General features: G+C 46.6%; 4 protein-coding genes across 4 annotated transcripts; all 4 read right to left on the bottom strand.

Moving 5' to 3' along the window:
• Positions 1-6,172: 6,172 nt before the first annotated feature.
• Positions 6,173-7,911, bottom strand: ONS95_004797 (uncharacterized protein). Its single transcript, XM_058498174.1, has 2 exons — positions 7,862-7,911; positions 6,173-7,794 (listed from the first exon to the last, which is right to left on the bottom strand). The coding sequence occupies exons 1-2, from the start codon at positions 7,876-7,878 to the stop codon at positions 6,633-6,635; spliced, it is 1,179 nt and encodes a 392-aa protein (XP_058351684.1). The 5' UTR covers positions 7,879-7,911; the 3' UTR covers positions 6,173-6,632.
• A 415-nt stretch (positions 7,912-8,326) lies between these two features.
• Positions 8,327-10,955, bottom strand: ONS95_004796 (uncharacterized protein; the record flags this gene model as incomplete). Its single annotated transcript, XM_058498173.1, has 6 exons — positions 8,327-9,619; positions 9,668-9,937; positions 10,051-10,093; positions 10,234-10,685; positions 10,741-10,820; positions 10,877-10,955. 6 exons carry the CDS (start codon positions 10,953-10,955, stop codon positions 8,327-8,329), a joined length of 2,217 nt encoding a protein of 738 aa, XP_058351683.1.
• Positions 10,956-11,944: 989 nt separating this feature from the next.
• On the bottom strand, positions 11,945-13,131 carry LEU2_1 (3-isopropylmalate dehydrogenase; the record flags this gene model as incomplete). The annotated part of the gene is made up of 2 exons (XM_058498172.1): positions 11,945-12,783; positions 12,840-13,131. The coding sequence occupies 2 exons, from the start codon at positions 13,129-13,131 to the stop codon at positions 11,945-11,947; spliced, it is 1,131 nt and encodes a 376-aa protein (XP_058351682.1).
• A 581-nt stretch (positions 13,132-13,712) lies between these two features.
• On the bottom strand, positions 13,713-14,753 carry ONS95_004794 (uncharacterized protein; the record flags this gene model as incomplete). The annotated part of the gene is made up of 4 exons (XM_058498171.1): positions 13,713-14,107; positions 14,160-14,440; positions 14,501-14,546; positions 14,726-14,753. The coding sequence occupies 4 exons, from the start codon at positions 14,751-14,753 to the stop codon at positions 13,713-13,715; spliced, it is 750 nt and encodes a 249-aa protein (XP_058351681.1).
• Positions 14,754-15,375: the final 622 nt, after the last annotated feature.

The raw sequence follows: 15,375 nt of genomic DNA, 5'->3' as shown, positions 1-15,375 counted from the left end.
GAGCTTGTCTCTGTCTGAGATGACCTCATCTGGTATTCCGTGGCTTGCGAAGATTGTTCTGAGGAATACCTGCGCCATCATGGGCGCGTCCTGTGTTCCAAGTACTGGTACCATGTACGCGTACTTTGTGAACCTATCCGTTATTACACAGATCGAGTTGTATACGATTCCTGTGACTGGGTCTTTCGAGGGTGGTAGCTCGACCACGAAATCCAAAGCGATTGATTTCCATGGGCGAGGTGGTGTTGTTGGTGACTTCATGAGCCCATACGGAGCATGGTGTGATGCCTTGTTCCGGATGCATGTGTCGCACGACGCTACCACGTCTTTGACTACCTTCCTCATACCTGGGAAGTAGTATTCCCTGGATAGCCTAGACAGTGTCTTAGCTACCCCCTGGTGTCCATGAGCGGGCAGCCCATGCCAGTGCGTGACGAATTTAATCCTGTCCCCAGTGGGTATATAGATTCGTCCTTGGTACAGAAGCGTGCCGTCTGAGGTGAAGGAGAATCCTTCGCCCAGCTGCTTCTTCTGTTCGGCTATGACCGGGTCGTTGGCATAGCCCCTCCAGATTTTCTCGGCGACCTGGCCCGTTGAGGCCAGCTGTCGGTGATTGACTATTAGCGAATCACCATCCTTCCGCAGTACGGTGTGGGATTCGTGAGTTTTGTTTGCGAGATATTCTGGTTTCCTGCTCAGAGCGTCGGCTCTGGCGTTTTCCGTTCCCTTGACATAAGAAATTCGAAGTTTAACGGTAGAGAGTGTTTCATACCATCGAACCTGGCGTCGGTTCAATTCTTTGGTCGTTGTAAAGTAAATGAGATTCTTGTGGTCCGTTAGGATCTGTACTTCGTGGGCGGCGCCCTCGAGGTAGACCTTCCATTCGCGTACTGCGTCCACAATTGCCAGCAACTCTTTGTCGTATATGTCGTAGTTGAGTTCTGCTGGTGATAGTTTCCGCGAATGGTAAGCGACTGGTTGCTATCTTCCGTCCTCGCCCGGCTGGCTGAGCACGGCTCCAATAGCGTAGTCCGAAGAATCTGTCTCTATGCGTATTTCTTTGTCGGGGGTGAAGGAAGTGAGTACTGGTTCCGCGATGAAAGCCGCTTTGAGTGCCTCAAACGCTTTTCGTGCGCTGTCGGACCAGTGGAATTCCTTGTCCTTGTGGGTCAACTCCGTGAGTGGCCCGGCGATTTTCGAGTAGTCCTTGATGAATCGCCTGTAGAAGTTGGCAAACCCGAGGAATGATTGTACTTCCTTGACATTCGTGGGCCCCGTCCACTCGATGATTGCTTTGATCTTTTTGGGATCCATAGCCAATCCTGCGGTGGTGACCACATAGCCTAGAAAGACAACCTCGTCCACGTGGAAGTTGCACTTCTCTGGTTTGAGTAACAGGCAGGCGTCCTCCAGCCTCTGGAGAATGGCTGTGACGTCCTTCACATGTTGCTCCTCTGATTTGGAGTAGACCAGTATGTCGTCCAAATAGCATATGCACGTTACGTCTAAGTAAGGCCGCAAAACATTGTTGATCAGACGCTGAAATGTGGCTGGTGCGTTAGTCAAGCCGAAGGGCATGACCGTGTACTCGTAGTGACCGAAACGGGTGCGAAATGCTGTTTTCTCTTCTTCACCCTCAGCCATCCTAACGAGGTTGTATGCTCCTCTTAGGTCAAGCTGAGTGAAGATCTTGGCTCCAACGAGTCTGTCCCGCAGCTCCTTGGCCAATGGTAGTGCATAACGATCCTTCTTTGTGGCATCGTTCAATCGACGGTAGTCGATGCACATTCGTCGTCCACCGTCTTTCTTCTCTGCGAATAAGACGTTACTCCCCCATGGAGATTTGGACTCTCGGATGAATCCCTTCGCTAGGTTTTCATCGATGTATTGCTTGATCGTCATCAAGTCTGTCGCCGAATATTCCCTAAGTGGTTGGAATATCGGTTTGGTACCTGGTTCTAACTCGATCCGATGATCGTAGTCCTGGTGTTTCGGCAAGGCCTCGATGCCTCGTTCCTCCTTGAACAGTGCCGTAAACTTCTTGTATGCTGATGGTATATCCTTCATCAGTGGACCCTTGTCTTGGTGTCCGAGCTCTTCCTTGGAGGTGGCGCTAACCTCTCGAATGCTCACTGCTTCTGTTCCCGGTGGATAACAGCAGTCTTGGCAACGACTAAACTCAAGTTTTCCTGTCTGCCAATCGACAACAGGATTATGCTTTTCCATCCATGGCAACCCCAGGATGATGTCGTGCCTTCCAATCCTGACGACGTCGAATTGGATTATTTCGGAGTGTCCGGCGATGCCCATATGGACTGGAGCGGTCTGGACCTCGATCAGTCCATCGGAGGCGACCTTGCCATCCGCCAGTACCAGGTGGTATCCCTTATCCTTTACTTCGGTTGACAGGTAGTGCTCGAGCACAACAGTAGGAGACATGAAGTTCCCTTGTGCCCCAGAGTCTACCATCGCCTGAAGCTTGACTCCCTTGATTTTAACCTCCAACGTGAGGTGTTTATCTCCAATGGCGGCAAGTTGCCGCACACAGAAATATTCCCAATGCACGCTATGGTCGAGGACACTTTCCCATACCCTTCGATTGCCATAGCTTAGGCTGACCTTGTATACGAGCCCTATTCCGAGTTCGGTGTATGTTACTGGGTTGTACATCTCGTAATAGTACCGGCCGTTATCATTGACGTGGACCCATGTCCTATTATGTCGGTTCTCAGCCATGATTTCCCATTCCTCGCCCACCTCTGGTGGCGCGCTGGTGTTAAGAATGACGGTATTCTGGAGTGGCAAGTGCTGCATAAAGGTCGTCGGTCCTTCCCAGCTGCCGGCCATTCTCCATCCGATACGCTTATAGTCCCGGTAGACTACTTCGTACCTTGCCCCCCACGGTGGACCCCCCAAGCCGACAAGGCCTGGTTCCTGATAAGTAACCCCGGTGGCTACATTGGTCCAGTGGCGAGTGTTACAGCTAACCTGATACAGGCTCTCTTCTCTTTGGGTAACTTCCCAAGTTTCACCCACTCCTGGTCCTGAGAGTTCAGGTTGAGGTGGCCCTGGTTCTGGAGTCCACTCTGGCTCCTGGGCTTCTTCCTCGCTGTCACTTGGCATTAACTCTGTGTCATCGTCTGGCCCAGAGCTGTCGTTGTCTCGATACACATAGTCCTCAGGGGGCGTGCTGACGACGGTTTGCTCGAGCTGATCCACGACGCTCGCGGAATCTCGCTCGCTGTCGTCAGAATCGCCCAACTGGGTGTGGATGTGATTCTCCTCGAGCTCGTCTGTAGTCATGTGTCGATACGTCGCGGCGAGTTGTCGTGTTGGTTCATTGTAAGAGCCACGTCCCATTGCGTTGGCATGTTTCTTGTCTGTCCACGACTTCTTTTGTCGATGAGAGCTGGCCATGTGACCAGGGAGGCCACACTCGAAGCACAGCTTCTTTTCTCGTCGCTCGCTCATGACTTTCTTAGATAGCCCGCCGTTGCGCGGCTTTCCTTGATGACTTGGCTTCCGGAACGTCGCATCGAGTTCCATTTCCCGAGGGTAGAATGGTTTCTTGTTATTGCCCCCTCTTCCTTGGTGCATGTGCGTTCCGGAGCGGTATTGGCCTTTCTTCTCGAGTGCCCTCTCGTAGTTTCGGTTGTCAATCTTGACAGCCATTTCGATGAGTTCTTGCAAGTCGGTAGGCGCGTCCGATCTTGCTATCTCATCTTTCACTCCGTCTTTCAACCCTTTGTAGTACTGTGCCCGAAGGGCGTCGTCATTCCAGCTGGTCTGATTCGCGAATTGCTGGAAGGCGGCAGTATACGTGGTCGCTGACCCGACCTGCTTTAGGTTCTGGATGTAGTCCGAGAGGAAGGTCTCGATCCAGTTGAAGGCAGATCCCCGGAGGAAGGACGAAGCCCAAAGGACTTTGTCAGTCTCCGTGGCGAACTGGTGACCGTTGAAGCCCGTATAGAGCTTAACCTGCGTGAGGTATGCTCTGAGCTTGGATCGGTCTCCGTTGTAGAGATCCGGGGCGGCGATCTTGGGTATGTTCTTTGGGTCGAAGACCTTGGCGGGAGCCGAGTGGTCGTTCGACGATCCTTTGACGGAGGACATGTTGTCTTCGTGAGTCGGTACCTCTGACGAGAAGGTGCTCAAAGTGTAACGGTCCGGTATTTACTCGCTGTAAATACAGAAGGCTGCAGTTGATCTCTGATGATCGAGAGGTAGGTGTATCACGTAGACGGGAAGACAGTTACTAAGTATCAGAATACTATTTGAAGTTGAGCACGAAGCTCCTATCTAATGGCAGACGTGCCAGTCTTATATAGAACCTTCGTTCTCCTTGGATCCCACAGGTCCCTTGGGATCCTTCACGACATAGTCGTACTGGATCCCTTGGGATCCCCTGGGATCCGTCACGTGACCCGACCGCGGAAGGCCGCTGCCAGATCACCGTGACCTGCAATACTACTATAATGTAATGCTATGTGATACATGTTCCTTAGACCTTATTGGTTCCTGTGAGCTTTACTCCTAGGAGCCGTCCGACTCCCAGGAGTACGCCTGCTCTGAGGATATTTCCTCCTGGGACCCAGCGGGCTCCCAGGAGCGTCCGTAACAATAAACTCTTTAACGTGTATAAGTTTCCTTAGAGTTCGAGAGAGACTAAGTTCGTTAGTCCTATTAAGCTTAGCCTCTAGAGGTATAAATATCTTTAGGTTCTTAAGATAGTAATCACAGTTAATTAGATATATACTAGACTTCTTCTAAGCCTTCTTAATATTATTCTAGCTAAACGTTTAGTCGCGAATTACCTTTAAATCTTATAGAAATAAGCAGATAGTATATTTAAGATTAAGTTAAGTAAGAGTGTTCTTAATTACTAGGTCGTAATAATACTTATAAGGCTAGAAAATCCCGATATTAAGAGGTTATATATAATATATTAAATACAGAATTAACAGAAATAATAGTATATTATTCGCATTAGCTAAGTTAATAAATTCCGAAGTCTTATAGCTTTTATAGTTATCTATAAGTATAAGTTTCTATAGCTTATCTAGTCTATAGTTAGAATTACGAATATAGTACTTCAAATATAGTATAGCGATCTTATTATCTATAAATCCGCTTTTACTTTCCTTAATATATATCTTTTTTAGAAGCTCCGGAATAAACTACTTTTATAGGAGATATTTACTTTAAATAAGAATTATAAGAGGAATCAGTCTTCGCCTAGTTATATTAATTATCTCGATAATTATAACAGATCGTTAGTTTTTAAGGCTAATAAAGTAATACTATACTTAAATATCAGTTAAGAAGCTATCCGAATAAATATAGAGATCTCTATACCTCTTTGATTTACTTTAGAACTAATACTTTAGAGCCTCTAAGGCAGCTAATACGAAAGCTAGTCTTATTAAAATTAATAATATCTTTTAGTTTAACTCTTATTCTTTTATAGATACGCTAGAAAGACTTAAACTATCGTTTAACTATCTTTTAGTCTTATACTAATATTTATACTTAAGCTAGAGGCTTTATAGTAATCTTATAAAGACTACTCTTTTTCTACTACCTTATAAACTAACTCTAGGAAGGATCGATCGCCGCCTTATTATATTACTATTAAATAGTACAGATAACTTAATAAATTAACTACGCAGAAAACTAGAGCTAATTAGCAATTAATTATAGTATAAACATGTATAACGCGGTTTCGTAGTAAGCTTAAAGTATCTTATTCTATCTGCTACGCTATTTCCTAGTACTCTGCCGGCGTAAAGAGCTATTTAAGGTTATTAAGCTAATATTAAAGATTTTCACTACTATACTTTAATACTCTTAAAGGTCCTCTTAAAGCTATTCTTTTACTTTCTGAAGACGTATTTTTAAGTCGTTAATTACGTTAATAGAGCTATTTTAAGGCTCTATAGCTTTAGCGCGCTTTAGAGAGCGAGGAGGCCGGGGCTCTTAAATCGGATAAATTCGCTTATGACTTATTATAAAAAGTAAGGAAAAGTGTATCTAGTAATAATATAGAAAAGTTAAAGATTTAGTAGAAAGCGTATATAAAATCACGAAAATCTGTATTCGCTTCCGATCTGTATTTACTTATTCTAACTAAGAGCGAGAGCGATTTTAGGAAGCTCACCGGCTAGTCAGCTGACGATTAGAGATCAAGAATTATAATATGACTTGGAACTGCCAAGATTTCGTCTGGAAAGCGCTCGAAGCAATTGCCTCGGAGGGACTGATAGACGTGGAAGACAGCATCTACATTGACGGAAGAGAAACCGTGTGGAGTAGAATGGAGGGCTTGGTTTGAGGGCTTTGATTGAGCAAAAGCCGACAGATTTCATAAGAAAGGCGATGGAGACATTTTACATGATGGAGGACAAATTGTGTACAGGCAGTCGAACGACAGACTTGGTTTAAGCAAGGTTGACGGACAGAATCAGAGAGAAGCAGGTTAGATCGGGGAACTTTAATATGCATCACTTGGTTCTCATGTCGAACTATGAATCTTCGCTGTGTGATGTTCTGGATCTTGTTTCTTGAATTTCGACTCAATTAAGAGAAAAACCTGGCCTAGACCATATATTTGCTGATGTTGCCTTCTCTACCTATCACGAGTTGTTGATTGTGTATTCCCAAAGCCGACTGACAAGCCATTGCACAGGATGTCTTGCTGGAGAGATGCACGCTGGCAAATAAGCACACCAATCCTCTTTCGAGTGCATGTGAAACGTGAAGAGTAGCCTGGTTGACTCAAAATAGTCTGGGTAGAAGCCGCTATCTTCCCAGTCGATAATACCAGAGACCAAATAGTTATTTTCACTATCAGTCTTGACCATGATATTTGCAGGCCGAAGGTCGCCATGGGTAAAGACACAGTCTTCGGTTGGGCAAGGGAGAAAGCTTCGAAGGAAATTGATCCACGGCGTGCTCGCTCCGTGGGATACTGAGAATCGGAATTCTTCAAATTGTGCTGTCGTAGTGATAATTTCTGCGCTATGATGAGAAAATCGATGGTCTTCCTTCACCCCCTCGCCACCGACACCACCCAAGCGTTGGCCATCTCCTTTCAGCCGCCTCAATTTGCAGTTAATCCCATCCAACTGCTGTTGAATCGAGACTTTATTATCATGAGTGAGGCTACACCAAGCTTGCTCCAGCGTTATAGACGGAATGTAAGTCATAAACATGACCTGGACGCTGCCGAACATGATGAGACCATGGGGCTTCGGAGCTGGGATATCAGGTGCGTGCTCAGCGAGATACTGCAACGAGGTGTATTCAGTGTAGTCGCTGTTGCCACGAATGATTTTGGCAACCAGATCATTACCACATTTGAGTACCACACCTCTTGTTTGGCCCTCCCACAATTTCTCGGAGTCCGAGATCATTCGCTTCAGAACCATCACAAGACATTGTTTAGGGTCTTGGAAAGGCCCCTCAGGTTCCAGATACTTGGCAAGAAATAGACTCGTAGTATCGGACAAAGTGTGCACAATTGTTGCTGTGCTAGCACGTTCAACGAGATTAACACAGAAATCTGCTCGTCGTGCTGGGGGCCTAACGCATGATTTGTGCTTCCGCGGCGCTGTGGTTGTTGAAATACCATGGAGCTGGTCTTTGTAGTCTGATGGAATAACAGAAAGCAGGTTCACTTCGGGATTATGTTTGAGGGCAGTTTGAAGCTTTTCGACAACCTCTTGATTGAATCTAGCACTGCGTGTGAATCTCCTTGCCGCCGTATCGAGATCAAATGAGTCTCGGGAGCTGGAACTTGTTGGAATAGATCAGCTTAGGTAAATACCAAAGTAAATTTGTATCAGAAACGGCTCAGACATACCTTGTTTGGTCGTCCATGTTTAAGTTTGGGTAGGCAGTCTTACCTAGCTGCAACCTCGATCTGAAAGAAGGAGGAAGGGGAACGACCGAAGGGACGTTGAGGCTACCGCGGCCGCCTCCCGCTGCCGCCTCAGGCAGCATCACGGCTGCCTGTTGACGCTTGGCACTCAGCCTAAACCGCTTTGATTGGCTATGTAGAATGCTAGCAGTTCTTGACTTCTATTCTGACTGCTGACTTTTGACAAGTACTGCTGGTGCTCAGTGGGCGAAGGACATGCAGATGCGCGATTTACAAATGGATAAGAGACAATTAGATGGATACTCGTTGGCTAGCTTCACACATCTTTTACAGGTACCAGTGCAGAAGTTTGAAACCGTTACGAGGTGCGTCAGCCTCAACCCCGAGCTCGAACCTACTAACTGCCACTTGTGCCTGTTCATTCCAACCTTCGAGGTAATACGGACATCAGTGCGCCAAGCTCTCCAGAAAAACAACAAGTCGCTTCTTGATGACGACGCCAACAACTTTGCTGCTGCCCTCCTCGACAATAATCAAGTGTCTCAAGCCAAGCTTCCCAAAGAGCTCCATGGCGTATTCCATCGGAGCCTTTGCGCAGATAGTCATAGGAGTTCGATCGATGAAGATAGCTACAGTTCCTTCCAATAAGTCTACCGGATCGTTGTCCACCAAAACTCCGGGCTCGTTGATAGCGAACTCCAATTCTCCTTGCGCGAGATACCCATGTAACATGCTGTTCGAATCCACGAGAACCAGTCCAGCATCCATAAGCCCACGAGCTTTTAGCTGGGACAGCTTAGTAGCAAGGGTTGCTTTCGAGACCTTGTATTCGGGGCCGACATCCAACGTGATTTCTCTCATGGTCTGTGATGGTGGAATGAGCTCTTCCACGAGCAACCCTTTATCTCGTACAATGCTCAGTGCATGCTCTGGGTCCAGAAAAGGGTGACCGAGAACTGTCTGCGCGAGATCATAGACGCTTTCACTGCTCAACGCATCTGCAATCCATTTTGCTACCATGATGGCGATCATAAACGGTGGGATATAATCCACCTCACCAGTGAGTTCGAACATGATTACCGCCAAAGACACGGTCATTCTGGAAACTCCGGCAAGGAAAGCTGCTGCTCCAACCATAGCGAACATTCCTGGCGAGCTGGTAGGAACGGTTTGACCAATCAGACGTCCGAACAGAGCTCCTGCATCTAAAGCTGGAATGATGATGCCTGAGGGCACTTTACAGCCAAATGTTACGATCGTTAGCACCAGCTTCACAGCTGTTCCATACACTAGCCAGCCGTAGTAGCTACTCTTATCATCCAGTGCCTCTTGCTCACAGACCCATGAACTGTCTTGGCGTCGGCAATCTACAAGGAGGTTCTTAATGATGACATCTCCGGCTTCCCGAGTGAGAGGATTGGGGAATTGCAGGAGAGCGGTGACAATGACTACCAGAGAAAGTTCAAATACCGGATGATTCTTGATGATAGAGTACTTACGAGATGTTTTCGACCAGAGGAAGTTTGCTTGGCAGAATACCCCGCCGAACAAACCTCCAGATATGCCGAGAACGATGAAGACGAGGTAGTGGACTGGGTCATAATTGATGCCGTAATTGGTTTCGAAAAGAACTAGCTTTCCTGTTCCGGTGGGATTGAGAGCTTTGAGAACAATCGCGGCGAATAGGGAACAGACGAAAGCTCGCCAAAGAACCTTTCGTGGGAAGTATGTGCTAATTTCCTGTTGAAGGTGGTCAGTACTGATAACAGAGAGAAACAGATGAAGTACTTCATAGGAGAACAGAACCCCGCCAATTGGAGCACCGAATGCAACACTGAGCCCAGAGGAGCAAGCCACGCTCAACATCTCTCTCATTTTCCTTCCGTTTTGCTGATATTTGGGAAAATGGCTAGCAACCAAGTAGCCTACACAAGTTGAGATATGAACGAATGGACCTTCCTTTCCCAAGCACAGGCCTGTAGAGACTGCGAACGTAGCCCCTACAGCTTTGACAAATAGTACTTTGAAATTCAGGAAGTGAGGAATCACGAAGCCCGACTAGCAACGTACAATTAGTTTATTTCCGGCATGATGTTGGCAGAGTATTTGGTGACAGAAAATTTTGGTATCATGGCCAAGTGACGATCTGCTCTATAGTGAAGAACACTTACTAAAATTGTCTTGATCTCAGGGATGCCACTTCCGGCAGCCATACTGGCGATTCGTGAGTCAGCATTGACTTCCCCTCAAGAAATATAGGTATGAAAGTCGGACTGAGATTTATCTTTCCCAGATACTGATCATTGAGCGTGACTAGGCAGGGTTCCCAAGGAAGAGAAGAAGGCACGACGTACTACATTGATTTCCCCCGAGGTTGGGACCCCGATTGTAATTCTTCATCAACTTGCCGTACCGCTGGCAAATTCGCCTTGGTAGTCATTGTCACTCCACCAGCAATGAGTCCGAAAAATAGAGCAAATCCAACATATATCCCAAATCCCAACCAGTAGTCTTCAGTCCACATCTTCCACTCTGCACAATACCCATCCACCTCTTCTCCTAATTCCAGCGGAGATGGTACGGAACAACATGCTTCACGGCTCTGGAAGACATTCGACGAGCAATAGCCGACTTTGTAATCCGAAATCGTGGATTCTGCAACGTCGACACAGAAGGCAACCAATGCAGTGAAGATCCCTATCATGGATGCAGCTACCCATCCTTGACAGGAATCCCAAGCCGCAAAGAATCTACCTTTGACACTTGTTCGAGATCTTGTAGCTCGATGTCGAAATGAATCTTTGATCTAGTTCGGATCTCATTCAGTGGCAAGAACCATATAACTTCGGGGAAATACTTACCAGGTCATGCAACCAGTCGATAGTAGTATAGTCATTGTACGGCAATCGCTCCCCAATCGCAGTTCCTGCAAGCTCTTGTTCTTCCTTAGAAAGATCAACGAAACGAAGGTTGTTACTTCTTCACGAGATTGTGTACCGTGCTTTGGATCTCTCAATTCCGCAACCCTTGGGTCTAACAGATGTGAATACTCAGTGGCTTCTTCATCGTGAGACATGATTTTAGTAGCCCGCTGGCGTCGAGGTGAGAAGAAGAAGACATGATGAGGACGAAAAAGAGGTATTAGCTTTTCAACCTCCACGTCATATCTCTGGCTTGCACTGGGAGGGCTTTCTCCGAGGACCATTTAGGATTCAGACTTCTGGAGGGCAGAGATAAGAAGAGCGTGGAAGAGGGTTGCAGGCGAGAAGCCGACCTTATCTTCGTTCCTGCAGATTCGAAACCGACTGGCTGACTAATCACATCTCGCTTATGGACCAGTGTGTTATTTACCTGTAGCACTTTTATCACCTCCGGGTCCTTTTTCTTTTGCTTTCCGTTGAGATCGTCCAGTATAACAGCAGCGGCTCAACGCGATTCTTATGGTGCCACGCTAAATCCTTGTTCCAAATCCTTTATGAGATACATGTATATTTTGAGCATGTTTAGCATTCTCGTACGTCCCTACGGGGGTTCTTTTTACAGGCCTTTTGGACGGATTTTCTGTCTGCGTTTTTGTCAATTGTCTGCATTTTTCTTAGCTGGGTTATCTGATTCTGATTGATTTTTGAAGATTTGGAGTAAGAATACAGACATTGCCCGTAATTTGAGGGAAAGGCCCATTCAGTTCAAATGAAAGACAACTGTCTAGAATTTCTAGGCATAACATACTATTTCTAGTGAAACGCGTAAAGAGGGTCAAATTAGAGATCATGGATCGGCTTGTTTCCGTTCAGTGACCCAGTTCTTGGACAATATTTAACACCATGAAGACATCATACTGATAGCAAGACGTATTTCCAGATGTCTGACATTTAAATCTTGAAAGAGCCATATTAACTGGCTGTATGAGTGCATGTCTAGGGGCTTATAAACAGATCTGAGATTCTCTTGCCCTTTATCAGAATAGATTCGGTGAAGATAAATATCGAAAGAACAGCATATTCCAGTTCAAAACGACAGTATAAGCGACAGAAACTCCCCTCAAGTTCTCCAATATGAGCAAGATTATTTAGATGCCAGCTTCTCAAGCTCTGCACAGATAGCCTGCGTAACCTCCTTCGTGTTTGCCTTCCCTCCTAGATCAGCAGTCAAAATCCCCGCGCCGCAAACATTCTCCACAGCTTTCAAAAGCCTCAGTCTCGCTTCAGACTCTCCCAACCAACCCATCATCTCCGCAGCACTCCAAATTGTAGCAACCGGATTAGCGACTCCTTTACCAGTGATATCAAAAGCACTTCCGTGGACAGGCTCGAAGAGACTAGGGTTCTTCCTCGTGGGGTCCAAATTGCTGGAAGGTGCTACACCAAGACTACCAGCCAGTGCAGCAGCCATATCACTCAGAATATCCATGTGTAAATTCGTGCCGACGACGACATCCAGTGACTTTGGTTGGTTCACCATCCTCACAGTCATGGCGTCGACAAGCATTTTGTCCCAATTGACATCGGGATAATCCTTCGAGACAGCGAGCGCGACTTCATCCCAAAGCACCATGCCGTTCCGCAAGCTGTTGGACTTGGTGACGACTGTGAGGAGTTTCCGGGGTCTGGATCGAGCTGTCTCAAAGGCAAATCTCATGATGCGCTCCACGCCAACGCGGGTGAAAACTGCGACTTCAGTAGCAACTTCCCATAACTGGCCACGATGTGATCGCCCACCATGACCTGAGTACTCGCCCTCGGCGTTTTCTCGCACGAGGACCCAGTCGATGTCCTCTGCGCTACAGTCTCGCAAGCGAGCTGAGGTCCCGGGGAAGACTCTCACTGGTCTCACATTTGCGTAGAGCTGCAGTGGTCCACGGATAGCGAGCAATAGGCCCCATAGGGAGATATGATCTGGAACATCTATGTTCTCATTAGCATCGAGATATCCATATACTGAAGTAGGAGTAGAGAATTACCGGGCGCTCCAACCGAGCCGAAAAGAGCTGCATCATATGTCTTCAGGCGCTCTAAGACATCGTCGTCAACGTATTTTCCGGTTTTCTTATAATATGCTGTTCCCCATGGGATGTGCTCGAAGTCGATTGTGAAAGTCTTCATTGTTTCTGAGAGCTTTTTGACTACCTCAATGGCCGCACTCACAACTTCTGGCCCGATGCCATCTGCTGGAATGCTCGCGATTTTATATTTGTGACTTGGCCGTGCTGCGACCTGGGCTGAGGAGCCGTTGAGTTGGTCTGCTGTCAACATGTTGATGGATGTGGTGTAGATGAAAATGAGAAGTGAGGCGAGGAACTCAGTCTGTTTGTCAAATTTACGTTCACGATCAATTGAATGTTCAGTAAGATATATAACCAGAAGCCCTTGCAGTTAGCTTGAGCTACGAAAGTCTCCTGCCGGGAAACGAAAGTCCGGTGAAATCAAGTCTATTGGTGGGATATCTCAACAGCCTTGCTTGTCACGAGCTAGACTGCTGAATGTGTGATTTTCAGCTTGGATTGTATTCGGGTAATCCTCTGTCTGTGAATTGCTTACGAATCACAAGCTAGAGCAGTGCAAGCCAGACTGAATAGATGACAGCAGGGTTGAGGGGATGCCATTTTTGGGGTTTCTTTCTGGTTTTTACTGGAGAGGAGAGTATGTGGCTCAATAACTAGTGCTTCGAAAACCTGTTCTGTTTATCTTGGTGTGCTCAGGCCATTCATGATACATGTTTTAGCTTCAAGATGGATGGTAGCGTAAGGAACATCGGCTATCTCAATACATCATGCGGAAGGCATCTGAACCTGGAATGATGGTGGTATCCTTAGAAAACATACCATCGATTCATTTCAATAGTACAAATGACTCATCATAGAAGCCAGTTTCTGTGGACGATTTTCCTCCTCGCTTCCTCCACCATTGTTTTGTTGATTCGATGACATCTGTCCCTGTCCCTGCGATATGGTGTTTGCATCCCAGGAACGATCACTCACGTTATGATGTGCAGTGTCATAACCTCCGTAAGACATGGGCTCTATTCGACTGGTATCTTGGCCAGCCATTTGTGGATCACGGAGTTGCTCTGTTGATGTTCGAGAGTGGAGACCATCAATCGGCACCAAATTCATGTTAGTATCCTCAGCCACCCCGCTTTCAGATCTGTAAGACATCTGCCCAGGAGTGGTCGCTTGGGGCATTTCTTTATCTTTCATATCTAGAATGTCTTGATGTTCCTCTATCTGGTCTGGTCTCGTCAGCAACGCACACTGGCTAACACTGACTATGCTCCCACTTACCCGTTATCCCGTTCTCAGCTCTCAGAGCGACCCACCAATTCTGGACATCCTCAGGCGTACTCAAAGGCAGTCGTTTCCATTTTTCCATCTTCAAAACTTTCCTCTCGTTTCCTTGGCCATGTTGGCGCCTCTGGAATGCCTCTGGAACGGAATATGATACAGTGCTGGAAAACCCGTGTGCTTGACTATTACCTCTAAGCTCACATATGGCATTACACAGAGCGATCTCGGTCTCGATCAATCGGGCTTCAAGTGCACCGACATAGCCTCCTGGGATACCCCTATGATTCACTGTAAGCGTCAAAGTTCTCGGTTAAGACAGGGTATTGTTTGATGTTTACCTTCTGTTGCTCTCGGCATAGATGCACGAAACTGGTGGCACAGATGCTACACATTGGCCACATACAGGTCAAAGGAGACATCAGCAGCTTATTGACTGCGACGGATGGAGTAGAAAATCATACAGTTTGCGGTCACACTATTCGAGGAGAAGTTACATCCAGACATTCATCTAGTACGGATCATGTGACTACTTACCTTGCACTTTCTCTTCTTGCACGACTCACATGATCCTTGATTCAGTGTCGGTGACATGTCGCTGAATGATTTCCCGAATACAAAAGGCTGCGTAGCAAGGGATGAACTCCCAGTGCTACTGTGCAATTAGATATAGGGAAGTGCGGGGAGTAACAGGATAACTTTTCCCGCTAAGTCTACCCCTACGGGATTTTTCATGCAGATAACGTCTGTAAATTGTCTATATTTTATCTGTATTCCTAGTAGTAGTAAAATGTAGTAAAATATAGATAAAATTCAGATAATATCTACTATAATTTTATTAAAAAAATGCAGATAAATTAGCGTATATTAAGGTATAAGAGTTTAGGTACCTCGGACTTTTCATATTTTAATATAAAGTTAAATATAGACCTTTTACTACTTACCTCCGGAACACTTAGAAGGGAGACCTACCTTAGGAGGGGAGGGAGGGAGACTTACCTTAGGAGGGGAGGGAGGGAGACTTACCTTAGGAGGGGAGGGAGGGAGACCTACCTTAGGAGGGAGAGAGACCTACCTTAGGAGGGGAGAGAGGGAGACCTACCTTAGGAGAGGAGGGAGGGAGACCTACTTTAGGAAGGAGGGAGACCTACCTTAGGAGGGAGGGAGACTTACCTTAGAGGGAGACTTACTTTTAAAGGAAAGAGTAGGAAAAGGG

This window comes from Cadophora gregata (assembly GCF_030347475.1).
Source record: "Cadophora gregata isolate MNR1 chromosome Unknown scaffold_15, whole genome shotgun sequence".
NCBI lineage: Eukaryota > Fungi > Ascomycota > Leotiomycetes > Helotiales > Ploettnerulaceae > Cadophora > Cadophora gregata.
The sequence above is the reverse complement of the archived record's forward strand: the minus strand, read 5'-3'. Positions and strand labels throughout refer to the sequence as shown.